Source organism: Perognathus longimembris, chromosome 28 (genome assembly GCF_023159225.1).
Source record: "Perognathus longimembris pacificus isolate PPM17 chromosome 28, ASM2315922v1, whole genome shotgun sequence".
NCBI classification, from domain to species: domain Eukaryota; kingdom Metazoa; phylum Chordata; class Mammalia; order Rodentia; family Heteromyidae; genus Perognathus; species Perognathus longimembris.
In genome coordinates, this window is record NC_063188.1 from 35,486,650 (window position 1) to 35,504,477 (window position 17,828).

At 35.6% G+C, this 17,828-nt stretch overlaps 1 protein-coding gene and 1 long non-coding RNA gene across 4 annotated transcripts in view; both read right to left on the reverse strand.

The window, feature by feature from the left end:
* The window catches only part of Nrk (Nik related kinase), a 93,661-nt gene extending 89,234 nt beyond the window's left edge, over positions 1 to 4,427 (reverse strand). For all 3 annotated transcript variants that reach the window (XR_007209340.1, XM_048335923.1, XM_048335922.1), the window contains exons 1-2: positions 4,376 to 4,427; positions 2,701 to 2,772 (exon numbers count right to left, since the gene is read on the reverse strand). Coding sequence is in view for 2 of the 3 variants with exons in the window: in XM_048335923.1 (XP_048191880.1) it covers positions 2,701 to 2,772; positions 4,376 to 4,390 (87 nt within the window). In the remaining variant the exon portion in view is untranslated. The remainder of the gene's footprint in view (positions 1 to 2,700; positions 2,773 to 4,375) is intronic.
* A 10,271-nt stretch (positions 4,428 to 14,698) lies between these two features.
* The window catches only part of LOC125343471, a 28,996-nt gene continuing 25,866 nt past the window's right edge, over positions 14,699 to 17,828 (reverse strand). The window contains exon 4 of the long non-coding RNA XR_007209341.1: positions 14,699 to 14,710. This is a non-coding gene — a long non-coding RNA (uncharacterized LOC125343471). The remainder of the gene's footprint in view (positions 14,711 to 17,828) is intronic.

The following is a 17,828-nucleotide window of genomic DNA, read 5'->3' on the forward strand; positions in this document are numbered from 1 at the left end:
ATGTCAGTCTGTAAACTATGGTAGATTCAAAAAGGAAAATACTATGAAAACTCATGGTGTTCTATAGCTATTAATAATAAAAATCTCAACTAGAATTTTTAGCTAACAGAGATCTTTGGTTAGTTTGGAATTAGAGTAAAAATGGCAAAATGAAGATTGAGTAAGTTGCTAATTCTTAAAATGTGATCTCCCTAAATGGAATCATAGCATTTTGTTTGTTTTTGTTAGTTTTATTGACATGTAATTCACATACAATGTAATTCAGTCAGTTTAAAGTGTAAAGTTCAATGTTTTAGGATAGTTAAAAAGTTTTAGAATCATCACGATCAATTATAGAACAGTTTAATTACTCTAGGGTAAAAGTTCATATTTTTAATTATCACCTCTAGTTTTACCATACATATATCCTATCTCTAAAAGACCACAATAAAGAAATCTAGACACCTATTTGCCTATGCTGTAAGGGCTACAGCCTGATTTGTCCAGTAGGAATCTTAATTATAGATTTTCCTCTCAAAATTTGTTGTGAAATAAAGGCATTAATGAAATATACAAATCAACTTATTGTGTGGGAATTACACAGAAGTTGAGGATATAGTCACAGCTTCTCAGAGCAGAACAGTTGATCACTTCCCTTCCAATTCCTTTAATCTATTTTCTAGAAAGTCAACCGTTCATTATGGGGCTTTCCTTTTGTTCTGTAGGGTTCTTACACTTCCTTCTGTCACTGCAAAACATTGATTCTTTGATATTAGTAAATATATCTAGTGCCATACAGAAATAAATGGCAGTAATTAGTAATTCTTTATGTACTCCAAGTTGTATTAAGACAATAAGGTTCTACTGAGAGGATTATAAACTATTTATTGTGTAATGAATACACATGAGACGATGATAGGAAACTAAGAAGAGTTAAAGAGAAACAGGATCAATATTGCCTTTAACCCATTCAGTTATTTCATGTCATAAAGATTCTTTTGCTTTCTGGCTTACATCTCTTGTGTTAAGAAAGAATGGGAGAATGACTCTGAACACCCATAGTGTTACAATTTGCTATTGCTTTGTATTTGAGAAACTTGACTAGAGAGGTAAGAAAAACACATTTCCAAATACTTTTTTTTTTTTTTTTTTTGGCCAGTCCTGGTCCTTGGACTCAGGGCCTAAGCACTGTCCCTGGCTTCTTCCCGCTCAAGGCTAGCACTCTGCCACTTGAGCCACAGCGCCGCTTCTGGCCGTTTTCTGTATATGTGGTGCTGGGGAATCGAACCTAGGGCCTCGTGTATCCGAGGCAGGCACTCTTGCCACTAGGCTATATCCCCAGCCCTCCAAATACTTTTTGGCAATTTATTTGAGCTCATGTTTTTTAACTGCCATATTATTGCCGTTTTTATAAAGCCCCAAAATCAATGGATGAATGTGTAAGACACACAGTTTTTATCCCAAAGTATTCAAGATTGTTTAGAGATGCTTACTGCCTGATTAGCTAGTGCTGATTTTTCCTAATAAAACCTATAATCAGAGAATTGACAGTCCTTGACTAGAAATAACTTCTAAGAGTAGGTTTCCCACATATATGTAAACACTCCCAAAACAAACAAACATAGATGAGATATATTTGGAAAGCATTAGTGTGTTTGCCACTCTCAATTAACAGGAAGTTGAGCTTATGAGAAACACATAAGTACATTATATCCACCAGGCCAAGTGGGTAATTTAAAACTCTCACACATCTCACAGTAATATGATACTACAGCACTTCCTGGCTCAGAGCCAGTTCATTCCAGGCTGGCCCAAGTACTCTGCTTTTTGTCAAGAAGAGGCAGCTCAAAGATACCAGAACTTCCCTTGTAATTTCACCCAACTCTATAGTCAAAACTCTTTTTACTATTGAAAAAATACGGAAATATGGAAAAGATCCTTAAAGATTCTTATTAATAAAAGCATTTGAGGAAATCAGAACTGATCAAATAATTCTGTTTTCATACCTTGTATTTTGAAGTATCTTGATCTACCAAAGTCTATAATAGATGTTTTGTTTAGATATGCTTTGTTCTCAAGATACATTATACACAAAAAGGAAAGTAGTATGTAATAAACGGTGAAGCTATTTAGCAATACTGTTTTAATATATCTAGAAAACTTCTGAATGTTATTGCATTAATAGAATGATTTGTTTTTAATGTACTTGAGACTGTATTTATTAAGACACAACAGACTTTTGGGCTGTGTAGCTTATTAGTTTTCTGTTATTGCTTTTATAATGAAAAGGAGTACTCATAACTTGGTTCGTAGGAAATGGCAATATTTGTTAGAATCATAGTGGGAGAAATGCCATTGAGTCTGGACTACTAAATGTCTAAAATGGAGCAAAATTTGCTCTTAGTCCAACAGATGCCTTCTTTGTGGTCACTTATTGAGAGGGCTCAATGTTGTGTTAATGAACTCAATCCTGCCCCTGTAGTCAAGGCTTTATTGTTCAAAGAACCATTTCTTCTAGTACTTGTTCTTTCACAGATGCTAGCATTCACATATGATGACTGAATCTATGTGAGCATATTAGGAGATATAAACATGTTGTAACTTCCAGGCAAGAACATTTTAGATATGGCCTAAGGACACAATGCAAAGAACCAAATTTAAAGAAAGGTGAATATGAAAAGAAAAGCTACTTGAGTATTAATGAGGACTTCTAGTACTCACACTGTATCTCCATCCAACAGACTTTTGGTACTTATTCACTCTCACCCGCCTTCCTATTTCAGGTAAAGGAGTCTGAAAAATCAAGAACAAAATGTTATTAGGCCCATTGCTACTCTCTGAAAATGATTTATGATTGATTATTTTGGCCTCCTTTACTACTAAATGGAAAAGACAATATTGTTTTGTCTTGATTTTCATTAATTTCAACTTATTATATGGAGAAATTTCATCAAATAATAGTAATGTATGTAACTGCTATATTAATAGTGAAATGACAATTTGATGAAAATAAGGTACTGCTTTTCCCCAAAAAACAAACTATTAATAAAAACCATTTATGGGATAAATATGATTTTTATTTATTTATTATTATTTTCTTCAAATAGTCATAAAAAGGGGTTCAATTTAACATGTCTATTATTCTCATCCTCCATCATTTCTGTTCCTAAAAATTTTCTGTGAATATTTGAACTTTGGGCCAAGGCATGCTGTCCCTGAGCACTTCAACTCAAGGCTAGCGCTCTACCACTTGAGCTACAGTGCCACTTCTGGTTTTCTGGTGGTTAATTGGAGAGAAGAATCTCACAGACTTTCCTGCCTGTGCTGACTTGGAATTTAGATCCTCAAATCTCAGCCTCCTGAGTAGCTGAGATACAGGTGAGAGCCACTGGTGGCCAACTATGAACATACTTTTTAAACATTATGAAAGTAACATTTAAAATGTAGTATTCAAAAAAGTAATATTTTAAAATATATAGTATGTGTAGCAGTAGAACTTTCAAGCTGAAACAATGAAATAACTATTTCATGTAGTCTCACCTAAAAAACCAAAGGGAAAGCTAAGGTTTGGAAGCTAAGGCTTCGTAAGGCAAAATAAATCACCATTTGACATTTAATGGCTAAACAAAAACCATTTCAACAATTCACTTCCAGCAGAAATTAGAAAACAACAGCTTATCATATTGACAACAGTTCCATGAAATCTGTACAGTTTTTCCAGCAAAGATTTCTGTTTGGATATAATGAAGTAAAAATTTCTTGAGCCTTACTATATTCATGTTCATATTTTCTTGAGAAAGTGAGTTACTCATGCTTTAGAAAGAGGACATGAATCAGTATTTAGCAAATCCCATAATAATATGTTATGAACCCTAGCACAATGTATGAGTATTAATAGGGACAGGGCCAATTAAACGATGTCTCTTGATTATCTGTCAGGAAATACATAAAAAGTATACATTTCTGATCACTTCTTTCCCTCTAGCTGTCAAAAAGCATCTAGTGACCTCAATTCTAAGAAACAATCATTGGTGAGGGAATGTTATTATGGAGCACAGAAATATTGACACACTATTAGTGCAAATAAATTTTTGCTCTCTCCAACACCAAAAAAGTAAGCCTGAAATAAGGAAGAATACAGATATTTTCTTCATTGTTACCAAAATATGCAGAACTTTTAGTGCCACTGAAGTATTTTAAATATGAAAATATAACATTCAGTAAGTTTAATATACTAAGAAGTAAAACTATTAGATAATAATCACGATGAACTGAAATTAACATAACAAGTATATAAAATAATGACTTAAGAACAATCAAAATATTTTGAGTTGTTTCATCACAAAAACAGTCCATTAAAGAAGTACAATCTAGACAAGATGTACTATTGCCTTACCTTGCGGGCATTCATCACCTTAACAGCTGTAATTGCGCCAGTCTTTTCATGAAGTCCCTGAAACCAAGAGTAGGGATAAAAGTCAAATGTTATCTTGTTACTCTACCTAGTTTAAAGCAAATAAAGTAAAAAAAACTAAAATTGAATAAAGTCAAATACATAATATATTGCAAACAACGAGATGAAACATAGGTATATACCAAAAGGAGAAATATTAAATTATCAACATTTTACAGAAAGCTCATTTCATTATAAATACAAGTCCAGTGAAGTCTTTGGAGTTTAGATTTAATCTTTGCACTAAATTGGACATAGCCACCATTTAGAGTTATTGCTTTTTTTCCCCCTTATTGTCGAAGTGAAGTACAGAGGTGTTACAGTTTCATATGTAAGGCAAAAACATTTCTTGTCCAACTTGTTACCTCCTCCCTAATTTTCCCGTCTCCCCCTCCCCACTTCTCTCCCCCCATGAGTTGTACAGTTTGTTTACACCAATTGGTTTTGTAAGTATTGCTATTGCAATGGTTTGTCAGTTATTGCATTTTTAAGTGTATTTTTGTTTAGGAATGTATTGCACCAAAGCCTCCAGATGAAAAGTGCAAATTTTCAATTGAAAATAGTAAAGAAGGAGGAGTTTTGTTTTAATTTTTCATTGTTATTATAAAGGTGATATACAGAGACATTACAGTTACATAAATAGGGTATTGAGTACATTTCTTTTTGAACAGTGTCACTTCATCCTTTGATTTCTCCCAGTTTTTCCCTCCCAAATCCCTTCCCCCACAAGTTGTATAGGCCATGTCTAGTGAGTATCGCTGATGAATTAGATCACCCTATGTCCCACCATTTCTATGCTTCCCCTTATTCTCCCCAAATCGATAAACTTACATACAATACAGACATCAGAAACAGGGACAAAAGGGGAAAAGCAGAAAGGAAAGAACCACAAAAGTTATATACAAAACCTCTTGTTTTCATTTCTTGGAGTTCATTTAGATAAGCATCATTTTATATGATCATTTGCACATAGCTATTGAGCCCTTGTGAACCTCTCCTAAGAAAGTCTCCTTTGGTTTCCCTGTGTGAATGTTTATAGTCCTGTTTAATTTATCATGTACAAGTGTAATTTTTTGTCTTTTACTATCCATTGGGCTTACTTGTAGATTTACAGGCACATTGTAATTATTACAATGAGGGAAACTATGCAACCTAATGTTTTTTGGGTCTGGCTTACTTCGCTTAATATAATAAAAAGGAGGTATTTTACCAAACACTTCTTTCAACTGATTATGTGGTACTGTGCAAACATCCTTTCACTGCGTTTATGTTCACATGAAATTTTCCATAATTACCATTGGTAAGAGTGATTTATAACTGACAGTGTTCAAACTGTCAATATCTCCTAAATAAGAGAAGTAAAATATTTATAAAAGGAATATGTTCTGGAAGATTCTTTCTTCTTAGAAAAACGATGGCTTTTGAGAAGTTATTTTATCCTAAATGCCAAGTGAAAATTATGGGTTTATAATTTTAAAACTGAGCAATATGGGTTTCACATCAGAGATTTAATTTTGTTGCTGCTAATTTGTAAACATGTTCTAGTTATGTTAAAGTTTTCAGTTCAGTGTTACAGTGAATAGGTTAAATTCAAATAAAATGCCTCATTTGCTAGTCCTTTAGCAGTAAATTTGATCGTTTAGCTGTACTGTGTTGAATGATGTCCTCTCAAACCATGTGGAACTTGAGATTGTGAACGTATGTGAAAATAATTGGTTATCAAGATGAGGTCATGGGGACTGGCCATTTGTGTAGTTTATTTGGATTCACGTGATCTGTAGTTGCTTCACATTTAAAAATTGCTCAATATTATTGCTCTTTTGTTAGATAACATATCCCAATATGGATTTTCCAAAATATAGTCACTTTTTTAAACAAGAAAATTAAACCCTGTATCTTGGAATCATGTAATGGAGCAAGATCAAAGCATTATATAAGCTTTGTTCGAAGTTTTGTGTATACGGATAATAGAAAATGCTTAATTGTTGCTGTTAAGGTACCACTTCCATGAATTCATTTTGAACTTTAATTTCGTTATCTTTGTGCAAGGTCTGGGGATAGAACTCTGGACTTGGTTGCTGTCCCTTAGCTTATTTGCTCAAGGCTAATGCTCTACCAGTGGAGCCACAACTCCATATCTGCTTTTTTGCTGGTTAACTGGTTATAAGAAACTCACTGACTTTTCTGCCTGGACTGGCTTCAATACAGGATCCTCAGCCTGTTAAGCATGTAAGATTACAGGCATGAGCTGCCAGCACCTAGCCTATCATTTCATTTTAATGTTTATTCTGAAATTATGTAAACTCAATGCATAGTTTCATTGATAGTGTGATGAGTTATTGCCTGTTCTTTAACTAGCTTCCTCTCATGTTAACCTATTACTGTCAAAAGTAAGAAATTAAGATTGGTACAATGGTCACAATCTAAATTACAGGTTTTTTCCCCTATGTCTTCACATTTCTCAAGAATATTTTCTTTTCAGCACCCAAACTGAGATACCACATTCTATCTAATTGTAGTACGTGACAGGTTCTCAATTTCCCCCTTTTTTCTATATCTGTGACATCTTTCAAGACATCAGTCCAATATTTTGTATAATGTTCCTCAGTTTGGATTTGGCTGGTGTTTGCTTGTAATTATACAGTATTATTGGCTTGAGGAAAGGATACCACAGAGTAGAAATGCACTTGTCTTATATCAGGACTACACGGCAAAACTGTGTCTTAGCAACTTTGAACACTTGTCAAGGTAATGGATGTCAGGTTTCTCCTCTGTAAAGTCACTATTATTTCTCTTTCATAATCTACCCATTAGAAGTGATTGACATTGGTTCTAAAAAGTGAAACACTATTATTTTTAATAGTTAATTTATTTTTAATCTTTAAGTAGTTGTACAAAGGGATTTAGATTGACCTTGTTAATTTATTAGTACAAGTATCTTAATATCACCCCTTGGACAGCTATCTTGACACTTCTAATTGTTTAGTAGTGCCATCTGGTGGTTTACAGAATATATAGAAGCTATTTTGTGACCTTAGATGAAGGTCATGGTAATAAACAGATTGTCTCTCTAAATATGTTCAACTAGGTCCTATAACTCAGTTTTGAAGATGTGCCTTTTATTTTAGTTAAAAGTGTGTTTTATGAAAAATTAAGTTAAAATAATTAGTGTAAACACACAGAATGCTAAGGACACAGAGAATGCTAAGAAAAAGAGTATGGTTTTAGATTCTAAATTAATCACAATTGTCATTGGCTCTAGTAAATATTACACAGAAAAATAGTAACAGTAGCCATACATTATAAATGTGTATTTTGTTATTTGTTGTCTAGTTTACCTGCCAACAATATCAGTAATAAAGATTCTCCACTGGTTTCATTGGCTCAGAAATAAATTAACTGAATTAGATTAACAACTGAATTGTATTAGATTACAAAATCTTTAATGAAGGGGCTGTGAATACGTAGAAAGATACTATTATTGCAATTGTATTGGCAGAATTTGCAGTGTTTAAGATGTACATATCTAAAACAATGAGAGAGCAGAAGAAAGTCTGAAAGCTTTCACATACATCCTTGAATTCTGCGGTTTAAAGGATTCAAGTAAATGAATATATGCTACCAAGAAAGCTATAAATAAGCTTCTAAATAACTTTCTGACAAATTCATACTCTTGCAACTGTTTTCTGGGATCATACTCCCAGATTATAATTAATATTTTCTCCACTATGTCTAATTGAAATTACCCAAGAGGAAACACAAATCTCTCAAAGTGTTGATTTTTAGTTCGTAAATATTTATGTTCTTAATTAAGTTAGATAGTCAAATAAGAAGCATTATGTATACTACTTCCCCAAGGGAAAACATTCTATTATGATACTGATGCTCTTCATTTGCATTAAAATAATCATTAGCATTTTGAACATTCCTTACTAACAGAAAATTTTACATGTCCCCAACTTAAGCCACTAATGACATATAAAATATTAAAATGCATAATACATAGCCACTATCTTAAATTATATACCCCTACACATATATACACACACATTCATATATTTGCTTTAAGCAGAAGCTGATGCATGATGGGTACCAGTGGCTCACACTTGTAATCTTGGCTAATGGAGAGGCTGAAATCTGGAGGATTCAATCCCAGACTCGGCAGAAAAATTTGCAACACCCTTTCTCAAAAGAACCAGCCAAAACAGGCATGGAGGAATGGTTCAATTGGTAGAGAACCAGCTTATTAAGCATGAGGATCTGGGTTCCAACCTCAGTATGGAAGGAAGAAAACAAGAAAGGAAGAAAGGATGGAAGGAAAGAAGGAAGGAAGGAAGGAAAGAGGGAAAGAGAGAAGGAAAGGGAAGGCAAGAAAAGCATATACATACCAAAAAATAAAGAGATAGTCACAAAAAGCTTTGTACTATTATTCAATTAATAGAAATCTGCACAAATTTATTTCTATAAAGTCAAATTATGAGATTCTAAATTAGTTATTTTTTTGGAGGACTATCTCAAAAGTCATAAAAGGTCAACTTATATGGTGACAAGAAGGAAATAGAACTGGACCACTAACTACAAAGGATATTTTATGAATTATCAGTGTCTTGGTCCTTGCCTTGGTAATTTTTACCTCACCAACCAGTGTGGCATCTTCCTTTTGACACAAAGCTTCTCAATACTGCCATGTTTGTTTTCTTTGTCTGCACTCTGCCCATGGGCCTGTTTAGATGGAAGTAACTACCTCTCCTTGCTATTGTGTTAGCAGAACTGAGATCTAGGAGATAGGAAATAGATCTTGGTGCTTGGGAAGGATTGTCATTCTAGGTGGAGCCTAAATCAATATCATACTGACAGTGTTGAGGAGGGTATGTGTGTAAATGTATTAGATACAGAATATGACAACAGAAAATGCATTAAAGCAAGAAAGCCTAGATTTCAAGTGCATCAATTATATGAAAGATTCTGTCACTCCATTAGTTAAAGCAGGTAAAACATAAAAACTGTGGAAATCAGTTCTTTTACTTTGGTATCTCTAGCATGAAACACTGTGTTTACATGACTCCTTTACTGACCACTGTGTTGTATAAATAATGGGATAAACTAGGAAAACCTCACAGAGGATGTGAATGCCAGTTGGACCAGGGAAAGTATTTATTTATTTATTTATTTTTTGCCAGTCCTGGGCCTTGGACTCAGGGCCTGAGCACTGTCCCTGGCTTCTTCCCGCTCAAGGCTAGCACTCTGCCACTTGAGCCACAGCGCCGCTTCTGGCCGTTTTCTGTATATGTGGTGCTGGGGAATCGAACCTAGGGCCTCGTGTATCCGAGGCTGGCACTCGTGCCGCTAGGCTATATCCCCAGCCCAGGGAAAGTATTTAAAGAGATTCAGAAGTAGTGGTTGAGCCCTGTGGATGGAATTTCATGAGCAAATGTCATAAGATAATACTGAATAAGATGGTCCCTCCATTAAAGACATACTTCATACGAAAAAGGAGCCATGACTGCATAGAGATGAAAAGGAGATATATAAGAGTGCATCTGTTTTTGTTACACCAGAAAATTCAGTGTAACAACTTAAAGTAAAATTTTGTTTAAAAGAAGACAGAATTTATCATTGAAAAAAAATCAATTAGTAGTTGAGTACTTTTTGACTAGCTATTGTTGGTTAATAGTCTGATGCAAAACTGAGGGTTGTTAAGGCACTGAAAAAACCAGCACTGAGTTGCAGTAATGATCAATTTCTTGGGGATTACACATTTTAAACCATAATAAATGATTTAAAATAGCAGTTGTGACAGCTGTGTTGGGAAAAATCCATCATTCTACAGCAGTTAATTACCATGTTTTTCCCTGGAAAGAATACAGGATAGTCCTTGATGGCCTTGTAATTTTGAATAGGCTATTTTTTATGTCATGCAGTTAAAGAAACTGTTGTGGAAGGAATGCTGACTCTTGAGCAGTTCCTACACAGTCCCGCCAGTTATTGGTTTTGCCTTCTGTTGGCAAATAGGAACCACATAATCCCTAGAGCATTCTTCCTTGGGTTTGTGGTCGTGGATGTCCTACTTGGCCTCAAGTTCATTCTGTAACCTTGGTTTTCATTCACACAGTAATTTGTTTTGGGTACCTCAAAAGCAAACCGAGGAGTTCTTTAAGGCTATCAAGATTGTGTACTTGGTGTCATGCTGAGAAATAGTCAACATAGATAGTTTCCCTTAGCATCCTGTCTATGCAGAAAAACAAAGGCAATAGAAATGGAGATAGCATTAAAAGATTAGCAAATCAAATCCTTACCTGCAAGCAGGGTTGTTCCTTGAGCATGGATTGAGATGAGAAATAACAATAGCATTTTTATTTTGGTGGTACTAAGGTTTGCATTTAGGGCTTTGTAATCCTCTAGTTTATTTTACAGATAGTTTCTTAAGCCTTTGCACTGGCCAGCCCTCAGAACACTATTCTCCTACCTCTGCCTCCTAGATAACTGAGATTATTAGGTATAAACCTCCAGGCCTGTGGGTTTTTTTTTGGATTGGTGTTGTTTTGTTTTGTTGGCGATAGAGTGTAGGTATTATTTTTAACCACGCTATCCTGCAACTTCAGTCCTCCTATCTCTGGCTCTCAGGTCGCTGGGAATACAGAGTACAGGTGGGCACCAACATGCACAGACAGATCAGTTGGTTTCTTATGTGGCATTCTTTTAATTTTCTGTCCTTATTAGTCTTCATTATCATTGACAAGCTCAAGAAATCCAAAGAGGCTGATGTGTTTTAGAGCAATCAGGGATTGGCAATGGGGCTAAGACTGGAGAAGTGGAGAAGTAGTGCTGAAGACACATAAGGAAACAGCCATCATCCTCTATCTCTATCTTATCTATCACAGGAGCATTTACTACATATGGCAATCATTCAAGAAGATGTTTGGGGAAATCCACAAAGGAACTTTACAAGCTTAAAGTTTAGATTTATTTTAATAAGTGTTATGGGATTCACAGTCTCAGATGTTTGATGAGCAATATCTGATAACTGGCAGTATTTTTAAACACATTTCTTTTTAAACTTCCACAATGTCTAGTATACTACTCGGGAACATACTGTGGTCATTGCTTGCATTAGACTAAAGGGAACTTATCTGGCTGCCAAGGAGCATAAAAGTAAGTCTGGCTCAGTATTTTCTTGAGCATTGCAGCTCCAAAAACGTTACTGTAAAGCCAAGTATATAAAAATTGGAGAATTCCTCCTCTGTGTGATTTCTCCTTTTGGAGAATAAGTAGAAGCAGGTATTTGTGGCTCTAAGCAGAGGGGGCCTGGAGTTAAACAGATACTATTTTAACCAGGACACCTTAAAATGGAAGGCTTCTCTAATCACACTGCTACTACTTTCAGAAAGAGCATTAAAAGTTAAGAGGTAAGTAGGAAAAGGAATCCCTTTTCCTTTAAGGATGATAACATAGAAATTGTTGCAAAGATTTTATACATAACACCAATGACACAATTGACACTCTGAGGAGGTCACTCTGAAGATTTGTGAAACCCCTATTTATGTTATAAATGTAAATGTGTGTTCAAACTATTTAAGCAATGCAAATGAAGGTTACATGATAACTTACTGCTTTGTATTTCTAAGGTTTCATATGTTCCTTTTACCTAATTAATTTATTTACTTATTAATCTCTTTTAACAGACTGGCAGCTCCCTATTCTTTTTGTGTCCAAATTTACGGTCTAACCTAGTGTCTGGCACATCAGAGGAACTCAGCAAATGTGTGGTGAAATGAGACAAGTCAGTGTCAACATGAAGCTGTGAAAGGGAGATGCATAGAGGGGTGTGCGTTCACATGTGTGTGAATGTCGGAGCACAAGTACAACTTTGGTGCCAAACAATGAGGGGAATGTTAGTGGGATCCCAATGCTTACTGTGCCCATCATACATTGACGTTTCCAGATTAGGAATATGAAGACCAGCAGCACAGCACAGCACAGTACTCCAGGAACTCATAGAGCATTATTTATATACAGGTTACTTTTCTTTTTTAGGATCCTATCTTAATCTTTGTGGTTCCCCTTTGAGGCTACTCAAAGCTCCCCACAATTCTCTTCAGTTCAAAAGCCTTCGGGGAAAGATAGGATTTAGTCAAGAACAGACAGAGGCCATGAACCAATAAAAACAAGGCCCTTAGCACGTTGGCACAAGGTAAGGTTGTCAGGTGAAATTACTTAATTCTCGCTGATGCTCTTTCCAGGTATTACTCTGGAATCTTCTCCAGCAAACATCTGCAGTGGATAGTGGTTTTTACCAGCTACAAGGCATGAGACAGGGAAAGTTTCAAATATTTCAGCTCTCTTTTGTCTTTGCTTTAAAGTCCCCCAATTATCCAAATCTTGGATAGTTGTAGTAAAAAATTCATACTGACCAGATTTTGTAGCTAAAAAGCTATAAAACCACCAAACTAATCCAACAGAATAATGTTTTCCTCTTGTAGAAATCTGGGACAGTCATGGTCATAGTTATTAGAACTGTGAAAGGAGTCACAAGAAGGTTTTCGTGGTTTCAGTGGCTTTGTAGCTTAGAATCTGCCCTGTAATTTGAGGCCTTTATGTGTGCTTATACAGCAGCTTCAACTGAGTTTTTATTACCCTTGTTATTATTCCTGAAGGGGAAAAAATAGGTCAGAATATGTAGTAGCATCATTTGCAAATGGAGCTGTTCTCTATTGTGCTACAGCACTCAAATGGCAAATTGCACAAAATGAACAATAAAGTTCAATGTTCTTGGCTGGAAGAATACACATTTTCTGGGAAAATGGATAATTATTAGTAGACAACTAAAGGGAGACCTCAATATGCTACTATGTGATAAGTCATATCTACAGAGGATAAAAATACAAAGCCACTGAGAGGTTCACTGTTACAAATGGGTGGACATCATAAACTCGTCAATGCTGGTCACTTATCAAAGCTTAAAATCACAGGCTGTAACTTTCTATGGTGAGGAAAGTATAGAGGAAATCTATGAGATGGGGTCACGCACAATCCCAAACACTGTGACAACACTTTCAAATCAAGTGAGAGACGGTCATGCCATTTCACCAGATGGCTGAGTACTTCTCTATGTCCGTACACATGTGTGTGTGCAAGCATGTGTGTGTATGTGTGTTTACATGATGACATTATTATTATAGTCTTTCTGCTGAAGGATCATCCACTACAAAAATTAAAAGGAACTCATAATTTGAAGGCACTTGGGTATCTAGATTCTCTTTTTCCTCTCAGTACTATTTTTTCCTACTATCATGAACTTGACACAGTTTTCATTTTTCTTTAAAATTTGCCTGGGCTTAACCATGGGGCAAAGGGAAATGTCAAGGAAACAATTCTTCTATAAGCACACAACTGCTAATGCAATGTCATAATGTTTTAACATAGGTTGCTTTCTTTGTGTAATGCATGAATCAGTTAACACTCATGAAAATGTACTCCATCTGCTTAGACAGATGTGAGTTGCAGCGTTTCCAATTTTATCAAACAGCACCAGTAGCTGAAGAAAATGCACTGAGACAGATGGACGATGGGTGAGGAGAGGGGTTCAACCCAAAGTAACAGCTTTGTCTTAAAATCTACCTAATCAAAATGATATTCTCAACTCCCCCAGGTCTGTTCACACAGGGACAAATGCAACAGGCCTGAATCTGGAGCTAAAATGAAGAGGCTGTTGTTGCCTTTCGATAAAATTCTTTATAAACAAAATTTTCACATCAATTATTTATAGTTCTCAAAACACCTTGAAAGTATCTAAGCTTGATTTGGATGGACGCAGTGAATATTAGCAATGACACAAAAGAGAAGAAATGCAAAGGAAAGAATAGAAGTGAATGTGATGGAAGAAGCAGGGAGTAAAAAAATAATTAAGAAATGAAAAAAAAAGGCTTCCAGGAAATATACGCCAAGAAGGACCCATAGCAGTCTCAAGGCAGAGAAAATACTCATATGCAAAGATGTAGAAAAATTAAGTGATGTTATCCATCACAGCCTCTCAAACCTGCCAACCTCAGAAAGTGTGAGATTCTTCATTGTAGCTCCTAAGACAAATGACAGTTACTTCTCCATGCAGGCAATCTTTGCCTCAAATTAGCATTTTTTGGATGACACTTCATGCCCCACGTATTCCACGATGGGGCACTCTAATTTGCTGTCCCATTTTTTTCAGCATCCTTCTCTGGCCTTTGAAAATTCAAAGTAATAGTGAATTTTTCCTAACTGATGCCTGCCTTGTCTAGTGACCTATCTTCTCACCAAGGCACTAAATATAACCCATATGCATTTTAGCTGGAGCTGGTATTTTTTAAGTCTTTTTCAATATGAAGAATTGCCAATGCAGTGAGAATTGCAGCACATTTTGGCTACTATAATACTGGATTTGCCCATGACAGGATGTTTACCTTAAGCTTAAAGAAGTGAAATCTAAAGAGCGTGGAATCAACTTAAAAGCTCAAAATTAAAGCCCTCTACATATCTCTCACAGTTGTGTGGTGGGCATGAGGGCACAGATGGGTGGAGGATAGTGGTATATAGCTGCATAGCCAATGATGAGCTAAAAATTGCAATGTGATAAAAGGAGAATGATGCCCGTGCTAAAGAAAATACAATCTAGCTACAAGAAGATCTTAGCTGGGGCTACCAAAAGCAGAAAATTCACTGAGGCAGGCAAGTCAAATTTAGCAAAGTATTGTGGGAGATTCAAGCAGTTAACTAGAGAAAAACACATTTATATAAAATAGATGATTACTTCAATAAAGTATGCATGTATGTACATAGGAGAGGAGTAAGGGGGAGTCACTATATGTGCAAGTAGCAACAACAATTCCTGGATTCAGAAGAGATCTAAGAAATCAGGGGAGTATGGGAAAGCCAAATTTTCTTTGCTCACAATTTTGATTCTGTTCTTTCTTCCCTCAAATCTTCCAGAACCATTCTTCCTGCTAGATTGGCCTTCATGAATCCCTCAAATTTGTTCATTCCTATTTCTCGATGATAGTTCCTATCAGAACCAATATTGACTCCTTCCTATTCTGTTCTTTTTGCTCTTTCAAATGACTTTATTTGTGGGTCAGGAAAGGGAAGGTGTATGTGCTAGTACTTGACTTGAACTAAAGGCCTCAGGCTCTCCGAGTTTGCTTATGGCTGGTTATTACCACTTTAGCCACGCCTCCAGTTTGACATTTTGCTAGTTATTGGACATGGAGACTTGCAGCATTTTTCTGCTCAGGCTGGCTTTGAACCATAATTATCAGATTTCATCTTCCTTAGTAGCTAGGATTACAGATAGGAACTACTGACACTGGGCTTCTTTCACACTGCTCCAATTTTTGAAAGCATATATTTAATATTGCCTTTCAACAACCAAGATACTGTGAAAATTATAGCTTCAACTTTTAAGGAACTTTTAGTACAGTAATAAAGACACACAAACTACCATAATGCAAGACATAATGGAGCAGCTTTCATAACAAGGATACAAATGAAAAATTATAAGTTTCTGAAAGGCACTGGGACTATATTTAAAAGTTTTCTTGGGGCTGGGGATATAGCCTAGTGGCAAGAGTGCCTGCCTCGGATACACGATTCCCCAGCACCACATATACAGAAAACGGCCAGAAGCGGCGCTGTGGCTCAAGTGGCAGAGTGCTTGCCTTGAGCGGGAAGAAGCCAGGGACAGTGCTCAGGCCCTGAGTCCAAGGCCCAGGACTGGCAAAAAAAAAAAAAGTTTTCTTGTCTAAGACTTTATAAAAGATTAAAAATCTACCAGATGAATTGAGTAACTTTTGTCTTCTCTTTGCTTTCCTTTGTTTAATGCACCTGACTTACATTGTTTGAGAGCAATGCCACCTAGAGTACTCCCAAGGCCAAGCAATGTTCCTTGAGCCAAACTTTGAATACAAAATAACTAGTTTTGCCCCAGAAATTGACAGACAATGGATATATTGGCAAAATCCAAACTTGCAGGAGCAACACCTTTTCCTAAATAAATCTTCCCCAGATAAAAATACAGAGCTAGAGGCCTATGCTACCGACACAGAAAGGTGGCAAATTGGTTTATTTTCTCTTTTTACACCAATTTTATTGATGAATACATCAAATCTAATAATTACTTTTAGGCCTCAATTACAGTATTTATATGAATTTGTGAACCTACTTGTGTGGGCTCATACTTCTGTTATACAGCTTATCAGTTATTGAAATCTATTGCAGGATTTCCATTTTCACAAGATAATTACAAGACAGCATACCAGCTATCTAAGTCCACAATTGAGATTTCATGAAAGGAAAGTACTCTGGCTTCATGGGTTTTTGCTGGTGAAAGACTCATGCATCAATATCTTATGGTAATTTAGTAATTGTTCATATTTATCATGTACTAGCTTTCTGTCCATTGTGAACAATGAGAAGTCAGGGAACATAAATATTTTATAGGGTAATACCTGAAGAATGTGACCCCATAGGTCTCCTTAAGGATGTTTCTTTCCCTGATAAAGTTAAGCTACCTTAACTTTGATGTAGGGCTAATTAGCTGGAAGTAGCCTGCCCTACATAATGGCCAAGAAAGTAAGGAATATAAAAGAAAGTAGGGAGAAGAGAGAAAAGGAGATGAAATCAGTATCTTTAAGTCATAAAATAGGCCAGGAGAATGGGCAATATGGAACTAGAGCATTCATGTGACTGGTTCTTCTTGACAAAAATGCATGAAGTTTACCTAGAACCTTAGTAAAATTCAGACACCCAAATGAGTTCTGGCAAGTCTTGCACTACAGAAAGTCAAAAACAAGTTTTTCAAACCTGATACATTTTATTTGTACCAACTTAAATCAATAAAATTATCAATAAAATTATTCAAGTATTGAGAATATGTGTCCACACACATAGTGTTTTGATTAATATGTCTACTCCATTTAATTTTGGACAATTTGATTTCTCTATCTACATGTTAAAAGAAATGATGGCTTTTTTTCTCTAAGTCTCCATCCAAGTGACAACTTTATACTTTTATTCCTGTTACTGAATGTCCTTATATGAAGGAAAGTTCAGATTGTCCCCTTGCAAATAGTGACTCAAGTCATCCTCATATGTTAATGACCAAATTGATTTCAACAGCAACAATCTTTATGAAATCCTTTGACATAGCCTTTTTAATGTTTTTTATGTATAAATAACCATATACTATGGTATGGAATGAGTGAAAAACAGGAGGGTAAGAAATGAAAGCCTCTTACATAGACTTCTGAGACTGCTGGCCTCTTTCTTTCATCTGACAAAAAAACTCTAAAATGTATAAAAAGTAAAGTATTTCCTGAACAGACACTACTTATGACAATTTTGCATTCTTGATCAAAGGGAAGAATAC